The 9,510-nt window shown below is 49.3% G+C and overlaps 3 protein-coding genes across 3 annotated transcripts in view; 2 read left to right on the forward strand and 1 right to left on the reverse strand.

The window, feature by feature from the left end:
- LOC131215205 (receptor-type guanylate cyclase Gyc76C-like) overlaps nt 1-1,601 on the forward strand; it is a 16,902-nt gene extending 15,301 nt beyond the window's left edge. The window contains exon 13 of the mRNA XM_058209593.1: nt 1-1,601. This exon is cut by the window's left edge and continues 2,223 nt beyond it. The gene's annotated coding sequence lies outside the window, so the exon portion shown is untranslated.
- Nucleotides 1,602-3,600: 1,999 nt separating this feature from the next.
- LOC131215206 (neuropeptide FF receptor 2-like) lies at nt 3,601-5,504 on the forward strand. The gene is made up of 3 exons (XM_058209594.1): nt 3,601-3,904; nt 4,481-4,980; nt 5,058-5,504. Exons 1-3 carry the CDS (start codon nt 3,601-3,603, stop codon nt 5,502-5,504), a joined length of 1,251 nt encoding a protein of 416 aa, XP_058065577.1.
- An 809-nt stretch (nt 5,505-6,313) lies between these two features.
- LOC131216300 (retinol-binding protein pinta-like) lies at nt 6,314-9,326 on the reverse strand. The gene is made up of 3 exons (XM_058210753.1): nt 8,836-9,326; nt 6,937-7,137; nt 6,314-6,862 (listed from the first exon to the last, which is right to left on the reverse strand). Exons 1-3 carry the CDS (start codon nt 9,310-9,312, stop codon nt 6,605-6,607), a joined length of 936 nt encoding a protein of 311 aa, XP_058066736.1. The 5' UTR covers nt 9,313-9,326; the 3' UTR covers nt 6,314-6,604.
- Between the last annotated feature and the right edge of the window lie 184 nt (nt 9,327-9,510).

Here is a 9,510-nt window from a genome sequence, read left to right on the forward strand (position 1 = left end):
CGAAAGAAATGAAAAAACTTAGGCTGTGAACATAGAAGTTAATCAATTAAGAAAGAGAGCGAGAAAGAGGAGCAGAGAGACAGAGAGGGACAGCAAGCGAGCGAGCGAGCGAGCGAGCGAGAGAGAGAGAGAGAGAGAGCGACGGAGCGTGTGTATATGTGTTGTGTGTTTATAGCTTTGTTTCCTACTCTTTCCATCGTCGTCTCTGGGCTGGGGTCTCTACGGGCGGAAGTTGTTTTTAAAAGGTCGCGAAGAGTAGAGGACACAGTCCTGGTCCCCACAGGCCCCCCACCACGGCTAGATGGTGGTTAAAGTTTTAAAATGCAATGGAAAGTCAAGGCAGAGTGCACAAACTCAGCTTCTCAGCGATCTAGCGTATGATGCTCTAGAAGCTGCACCGAGGACACCCATTGTGATGATCTTAATTACTACAATCATCTCGTGCGATCGCGATGTCCTCGGCAACACACGGCAGTAAGCAACAATTGTCGCTGTCGGTGTGCCTCTGTGAGTCCACTGTGCCGTGTCCTGTAGATGCTGCTGAGCCCCGCAGTGCCCTTTCCGGTGTCTATATGTCTATATATGTGTCCCAGTGTCCCGGCGGCAGCAGCAGCGGCACGCAGCTTTAATCCTTAGTGTATCCTCGATATGCTCTGGTGTTCCTGTTTTGTGCTTACGTACTTTAAATTGAATATCACCCGAGGTGGGGAAGACAGCACAAAACCGAAGCTAAACACAGAATATAATCAAACATCCTGGAAATCAGGGGTGAAAAATAAGACATCATGCAGCATGCACAAAAAGGCCGAACGTTCACAAACACAAACAGAATGCTGTCAAGCTATGAGGGGGTCACCCTTGTGTGGGCAACGTAAAAGTTACCATCATTAGTAGTGAATTAAATGTTAGTTGTAACAATGAAGCTGAAGGTTGCAGAGTAGCGAGGTTGCAAGAAGGAGAATAAAAAGCTAGTTCGTTAAACAGTACAGTAGATATTCCTTCGTTTCTTCATCGTCGGTTACGTTGGCAGTTAGAGGGCGTGTTTAGGGCATACCATTATCCCACTAAAGAACGCAAACAGCACTAAACACGAACTGCGTGTGTGAATCTCATTGGGTTAAGATTTGAGGCGTGAGCAACAAACAGGAGAAACAGCCATAAAGAAATCCGTATACACACCAATAAACACATCCAACTTTCGCAAGTCCCACAGCCTCAGCAAGGTACAGCCAATCTTAAAACAGCGGTTTTATCGTACGGAGTGGCAAACACCCCACGTTAGTCAATCGGTTTACCACACAACAGCAACAGCAACACCCCTCAGTGGTTCGTATTTTAATACCGGCGGTTAACCGACAAATGAGTCACAAACCCGCGGCCGCGTTTTAAACATATTTCAAGCATAGGAAATTGCAAGAGGATGTGGTGGTACTACGGGCGTGCTAGGAATACTGATTTGCTAGTGTAGCGTTTAGAAACAAACACAAACTACAACGGGTTTAAAAGCTATCGATTCATTCACTGTATAGAGCGTAACGCCGGGGAAGCCGTGTACCGTGTGGCAGATTGGTACGCAACAAAATGTATATTTATTTAAAATAAAATCCAACTACAAAACAAAACGCGACGAAATGTTTGCACGACGCCTGATCCGCCCGCCGATGGAGGCGCCTGGTACCGGTTGTGATGGAGGCGCACGGTACTCGACAGTTTCGCATAGCAACCAATTTCTCGGGCGTCTCAGCAGCCTTCGGAAAGTATGACAGAAAAGTGTCCGAAAGGGATGAATCAAGCTACTCCATCTGCAGGCTGCAATAGCGTTGGTTGTGTCGAAGAATCGGTATTATCGGCTGTTGGTAAGACAGAATGATAACATTGAACTAGAAACGCGGTGGAACAAAGTATTAAGTACTAAGAGCTTTGAATGTACTAAGAATGTAGTACTAAGATCCCAACTGACCAAGGAATAGTAAGCAAAGTTCTCTGGCTGGCGTATCTGGCTGTAGGAAGGAATTGTCGGAAGTAGTAAATTTAACTATCGTAAAAGAGACAAAATAGCTGATTGTATCCTGTAATTTTTTTGAGTCTCGTTAAAGTTCCCGATGTATAGTGGCAATAGTCAAGATTTACTCTGCAAGGAACATTAAAAAAAGAGTCTTCATATCCGGCAAAGCATATGACTTTGGCCGGCATCCTATTAAGCCTCCATGCCAGGAAGATATCGACGAGCGAGCCTTAAGTGTTTTTCAGTTTGAAACCTTTTAGCAATAATTCGTACCGCAACGACCAGATAGTTTACTGTAGAAACGCTTCTTGTTCTCTTGTGTTTCGCTTTGAATTGACCATCCTAAATGGACAAAAGAAGCGCTCCGGGAGTTCACGAGAAATCGTCCAACCGAATGCAACGGAACCGTTCCGGACGAAACGCTTCAAGTATCTCCAAACCCGTTTATTGTTTCCGGTTGCACTTGTTGGTTGGCGCGGGCACCGTAGCAAATAATCCCATTATCTGTTTTCCCCGTTTTATCCGACACTCCCCAACCGGGGGGTTCGGGGCCATAAATTCTGCGCCCTCCCTCGATCACGCCAATCTAACGGAGGAGGTCGCTTATCCGGCCCCCGGGTGCGAGAAAATCAATCGCCGCTTATCGGTCCGGCAATATTGGCTCTGATTGAATTGGCGTACCATTCGCAGGGCCATACCACACTTACGGGGAGATAATTATCGGTGGGCCCGCTGGAAATCCTCCTCCTGTTGCGGATGACTCGGAGAAGGTCGTAAAACTTTCGCTTCACCGGGTCGCCGGCCAGCAGTCGGTGCTTCCGGAAGGCAGTCCTTACCGAAACGCGCTGCTGGCCTGCTGCTGGCGTCATCGCGAGGACCGAAGGAAGGTACCGGGACACTGCGCACTTGACGCTGCACATTAATGCACTCGCCCTAATCGCTGCCTCTCGAGCCAGCCCGGTCGATCGATCGAATGTGACAGATGTGCCAAGTTTGATCTAAAAATTAAGTAAGTGCACCGCTTCGGTGAGTACTTCACTGGGCCACATTGCAGTGTACCGACGGCAGTGACGCAGTTGGCCTCTAGCTTGCCACCAGTGCGTTTTTAACGTAGCAGACTGTAGATTGTTAAAGTGAATTAGATCGTAAATTAGTTCGATCGGCTAGACACGTTGAAACGTTGTGCAAATTCGATTCAAACTAATTCACAGTTCACGTGCTACAAGATGGGAGTTGGGTGCATGAAAAACGGTGTCATTTTGATTGACCGTTGAATTCCCAGTGCAGAGTATTTTGATTTGTCAACCATTTTAATTACTGTGGACGCTGTTTAGTCGATAAAAATCTGGTAACCATTATCAATTAAATCATTCAACCCCATCATATTGTTAACACGCTCGGAGGCATTCGTTTAATTTTGAGATCAATAAAGTGGACCTCAGCAAAATGATGGACTATGTGCTAGACGCTCTGAACAGTTTGACCAACTTTATCAAACAGCTAGACCCCAACTGCTCTCTTCCGTTGGTAATTCATTCTCCGATCCTTCGTTGTTGCTGCTTTCACTAACAGCCCGCTTGTGTCTCTCGCCACAGATGGACTTCACCGTGTACGATTATCCTCGCGAAATCTGGAGCATCTTGCCGGCCTGGGAGGTGGCACTGAAGACGGTCACCTTCCTGCCCGTCATCCTGTTCGGCTTTCTGGGCAACGCCATCCTCTGCTACATCATCGTGCAGATACGAGCCCTCCGGACGCCGACCAATCTGCTGATCGCGAATCTGGCCGTGGTCGATCTGGCGACCGTGCTCGTCTGTCCGCTGATGTTCATGTTTCATAATTTCTACCAAAACTACGTACTCGGTGCCACGGGCTGCAAGCTGGAGGGCTTTCTGGAAGGTACGTAATTTTTTCGACCGTTGTTAGCGATACTCTACGAAAAACTCAACAAAACCCACGCGATACAAACAACGAATGATGGAGAACCAATTTACGTGAACTAGCTAAGCTAAGACAGATTTACTCAAAAGAGAGGCCTAACATCAGGTTCAAGTGTCAGTCCTGTTGACACTAACTAACCATTTACCTTTACAATGTGGCCAAATAGCATTAGCAGACCCCAAGTAGCTATCGAGTGCTTAAAAACTGTTCTTAAACTGTCGAATCAAATTATTATGGCAAAGGGATTATTTTCCTCCGACGACGAAACTATTGTCTCGGTGGCACAAGCATTCACGAGTAACGCGGGACACTCGAATCATACCAAAAACTAAGCTGTTTGCCAATTTACTGAGTGAACGGGATGTCGATAGTTACTAAGTAATTCGGATTGCATAGTTTTAGGCGCTGCACGCTCTTTTCGGCTTTTCGGTTAGTTTTGAATTTGAATATGATTTGAACAATGCCACATGTTTCTCTACATACGCGGTCGAGGGCATATCTGACCCACCTTATTCATTACTCCACCCGAAACAGGATCGCTGCTAATCACGTCCGTGCTGTGCCTGTGCGCGATCAGCTACGATCGGCTCACGGCCATCGTGTTCCCCAAACGCTCCCGCCTTACGAAGCGCGGTGCCATCGTGCTGATTGGCGTTTCGTGGGTCTGCGGACTGTTGCTAGCGCTTCCGCTCAGCATGTACCGGGCGTACCGGGAGCGCCAGTGGCGCAACTACCTCGAGACGTACTGCGCCGAGAACACGACCTTCCTGCCCAGCTACTGGCACGTCCTGATCGGTGCCCTCGTGTGGTTTCCACTGCTCGTCATGTTCTGTTGCTACAGCTGCATCTTCCTGAAGCTTGACCGCTACGAGCGCCGTGTCCTGCGGAAGGAGCATCCAATCTCGGTGTCGTACAAGCGAAAGGTTGCCAAGACGCTCTTCATCGTGCTGGTGGTGTTCGTGCTGCTCCGCATCCCGTTCACGACGCTCGTCTTCATTCGCTACCGTCGCTTCCTGAACGACAACTCGGATCAGGTACGGAATCCCTCGGCCCGTGAATCGCAACCCATCCCAACTGACTGACTGATCGTGCACCACACTTTTCACGCCAGATCGGCAGCGACTTCCTGATCCTCTGGTACGTGTCGCACTACCTGATGTTTCTGAACGCGGCCCTCAACCCGCTCATCTACGGCCTGACGAACGAGAACTTCCGGAAGGCGTTCCGCAAAATCCCTCTCTCGCGGTTACTCTGCGTTCCGGCGCTGACCCGCCCGACCGGGAAGTCGAAGCAGCGGGCCAAGAACGGTGGTGCCGGGTGCGATCCGGGAGCGATCGCCGCCATCGCTCGGCTACAGCCGCGGGCCCCGTGCGGCAACGAGAAGCTCGCCAACCTGTCCGGGTGGCTAATCTGTCCGGCCGGACCACAGGACAATCAGCCGACCAGCCCGTCGAAGGTTACGAACGTTTCCCAGCTGAAGCTAACGACGGACGATACGCCGTCGAGTGGGACACCGGAAGCCCGCGGGAAGACACTCGGTTCCGAGGGCTTCATATGATGGAAGAACATAGCTTTGCGTGTTGTAAAAGATGCCGCCGACGTTTAATGTTATCGGTATCAGATATCTAGAACTTAGAATGTAACAACCTTACGGCAAACGGCAAGATAACATACCACGCAGCTCTTGTTGCCACAAGTGGGGCGAATAGAGCGACTTTTTTTTTCTTATGTATTATAGAGACTTTGAGCTGTATTAGCCTAACATTCGGCTCTTTAAAAAAAGAGCGACAGTTCCGTAACTGTGTCCGGGTTTTCGACCAAACAGCGTGGACCTTGTTGCCCGGCGCCTTGTCTTGATGGAGGATCCAGAAGATCTCTTTCCACAATTCGGGTCTCTGTTTGTCCCTCTGTTTCTTCTCTAAAGTTCACATGTTCAACAATGGACCTGATATTTAATCGACCGTGTTTCTTAATTATTTCCGTCATTTTTTGAAAATTCAAGTCACTGTTCGAAGCCTCAGATCAAACCCAAATTTATCCCCTTCGTTACTCGACGAGCGCAACGAGACTGTGTAGATTTTACTGAAGGGTCAAGCGATATAAAAGGGTCTAAGCCACATCCCGTCAATTTTCTTGCCATGCTGGTTGTGTTTCAAAAAAATATAAGCCATTAAAATTATTTTCCAGACCTCGTATTGCGATTGTTGAGTAAGTAAAACTTATGCGCAAGCTCATAGATCGATTGTTGAACGTTAGAACGTTGAACAGAGAGTTCTGACCACTTGCCGCAACTGCACACCTTGCCAAGGACTCCAGGCTCACTGCATTGTAAAATACACATATGGTTTGTTTTATTACAACAATCGCATTCAAACTTAACGAAACAAAACAGCACAAGATTGCACAAAACTCGACTGAACAGACACAAACGCTTCCGTCGGCTAGTTGAGTGACCGTCGGATGCAGGAGCAGCAGCAGAGTATGAGGTCTGCCCGCTGCAGGATCGCTGCGAGCACAGTACGTGTCTGTCTAATAAAAACCGATTTAACCGATTGTCCGGACGTGAAGATGATCACGGAGATGATGATGAGTGCCAGCGCCGGATGATGATGGACGGATGGAGGTTATGGAACAAACGTGGAACGGGGGGGCTCGCCCTCAGTCCACCTCCAGCTGGCGGAACGAGCCTTCCATGCCGAACAGCGTTTCGGCCGTCTTCGGGCGCCCGACGCGCTTCCGTTCGTCCGTCCCGTACTGGTCCTCCTCGGCAAAGTACTGCCGGTAGGCGACCAGTTTCTTCTCCCACACGGCCCCAATGTCCACCAGCGAGCTACCCTCGCCCCCGTACTCCTTCGGCAGCAACCGCTTCGGGACGTACTCGTACAGCGACTCCAGGTTGCTTCCGTGAACGTACAGCTGCCCCCGGGACGGAACAGAGAACACGATTAATTAAAGCACGAAACTTCAGGAAACGGGAATACGGGCCCTACCCGGGAGCGGTTCTTTTCGCTCATGAAGCTTTTGAACATGTTGAACACCAGCTCGAAGCTGCTCGGCGTGTTGATGTAGTGGAAGCCCTTCTGGCGCAACGGCGACGCTTCCTGGCTCATCATGGTCATCTTCTTCACGAATGTCGGCGTAAACTGTAGAAAGTGAGCCGGCGTTACGTTGGCCATGTCTAGAATGCCGACCTGAAAGTAGCCAAATCTTGGGTTCAGTAAAAGATTGGATTGCAAAAGAAACAGGACAATAGAACATAACGCTAAAGATATCTTTTGGTACACTCTTCTAGGCCGGTTCTGACATCTCATACTGACCACAATCGAATGTTTTGGTACTACCAAATGACTAATCGATTGATCACAATTCCGTTCCGATTCCGCAGTTCCGATTGACGTCTTAAGGTCAACCTTTCGGTGACGTCAAACAAGATGTAGGATTTTGTGAATAAAACTATTATAACGCTACAACAACTGTACTTCGAGTTCGAGCCTTCCGAGCCCTTTTTCCTGATACTGCTGTCGTCGCATATCACCGAGCCTTTCAACCGAGAGGTAAACAAAAGTCTTTCGCCGAACCCACTCGAGAGCTCGTCATAGAAACAAAGACGAAGCACTGACACAATCTTGCTCGAAACAATGCCAATAAAATCGCTCCGGGTATTAGTCATAAGGTTGTTAGTCAATCTGTCCACTACGGAAACGCCTATCTCGAAGCACTGAAAATCAACAAAAACCACAACAAAGGATTGTACTGCGAACAAGAATCTAACATCAAACCCAATCAGGAGCCATCAGAGTTGAGGTAACATTTTAATGCGTTTAGTATCAAAATGTAGTTCTAGGAATCGGTTTGTCAACAAACACTTCAAGTACACAACTTGTTTCCACAACACCAATCCAATTCCAATCCGGAACCAGTTACAACGATAGGGTGATTCATCCAGTGTTTGGATTCCGAAGATGGGACGCAAAATATCGATTGTGGATGTCGCTGTATTGCACGTAGCCCCGTCCTGTTGTTGGCCAAATGTCGTCTAAGTGTTTAACTTTAATTTCATCGAAGAACGCATCAGTCAATCTTTTTCAGTTCGCCTACGCCATCATTTTCGAAGAATAATGGAGCTCAGACTAAAATCCGGTCCGGTCAAATAGTTACTCATTCTGGGTAGATTGGCTTCTCTTGCAGGACGTGTGGGTTTCCCGGGGCCCAATCCCAAATCCTATAGCTTAAATGTCAAAGTTTTTACTAAATGGTCACAATTTCCATAATGTAGATTTGACGTATTAAAATTCAAGTAATTGATAGTTTAAAATCCAAACACTTGATGGATCAATGGATCTTGATGTCCTGTGATGATGCGAACAGACGTCTTTCGCATAGAATCCGATGAAACATTGCAACGCTCTCGGAATCAGTCACTTTTCAGCTTCATAGTTGGCAACCCCAGTCCGTGGTCTTCAAGCCTAGTAACCTTTAGTTGGGAAACATCACCAGACAGGTAACATAATCAACACTTTCGTTAGATAATCACTTCCTTCATCACACTTCCATCACTAACCAGGGCAGCCGCTAATTGGCCAAGCACCGATCACCTGTTCCACGAGAATCTCTTTCACTTTCCACGAAGCACTCCAACGCAAAACACTTGTCCCGAGCACAAACACACATCGAAACCACTGCTCAGGTTGGTTATCAGTCAACCCACACATCCGCCGATCCGTGATTCAAATTCCGTGACGCAAACACCACGCACACCGGAGAAACAGCTTGGCCAGGGGTACCGATAAGCGGAGTCATTCATAGATCGCCACCCGCACGGACACGCGCGGGACGTAAGGCACGTCGCCCACTGAAAGCTTTCTGGAAAGCTGCGGGCGAGCACTCACCTGGCCACCGATAACCATGTTGTCGTCCTCCAGCATCATGATGTCGTTGAGCATGGTGCTCACTTTGATCACCTCCTCGATGCGGTACCGATGTGGATCGTAGATCCCCGGCCGGACCAGCACGATACGGGGCGCCGCCGGGCCGTCCGTTTGGGGCAGCGGAAGTCCTACGCCGAGCCGGATGATCTCGAGGGTGCGCGGCTCCAGCGGATCGCGGTTCCGCATCATCTCGGGCAGTACCGTGCGCACACTGTAGAACATGTCGATCTTCTCCTTGGCCCGCTCCAGGCTGTACTTGCAGCCGCGCAGGAACGTCACCAGGAACTGGTCGTCGATGCGGGCCCGGATGTGCGGTGTCCGGGCCAGCCAGTGCCGGAGCGCGGCCAGATCTTCCTCGATGCGGTCCGCCTGCTCGTTCAACTCCAGCCGTGCCTTCTCGGCTAGCGGCTCCGAGAGAGCCCGCACGGTACCGACCATCGCAGCCGGAACGCTACGCTGCCCTGACTGCACTGACCCGGGCGGGGCGAAGGTTTACGTTGTCTTCACTCCTTCGCATCGCTGATAAGGTACCGCTAATGTGACGGGTGCCGCCCGCTCGTTCTCTATCTCGCTGCCGCTTATCGCTTATCGCTTATCGTATCTCCACTCTAGTCCAACACTTGACAAAAAATACTC

This window comes from Anopheles bellator, chromosome 1 (assembly GCF_943735745.2).
Source record: "Anopheles bellator chromosome 1, idAnoBellAS_SP24_06.2, whole genome shotgun sequence".
Classification (NCBI taxonomy): Eukaryota; Metazoa; Arthropoda; class Insecta; order Diptera; family Culicidae; genus Anopheles; species Anopheles bellator.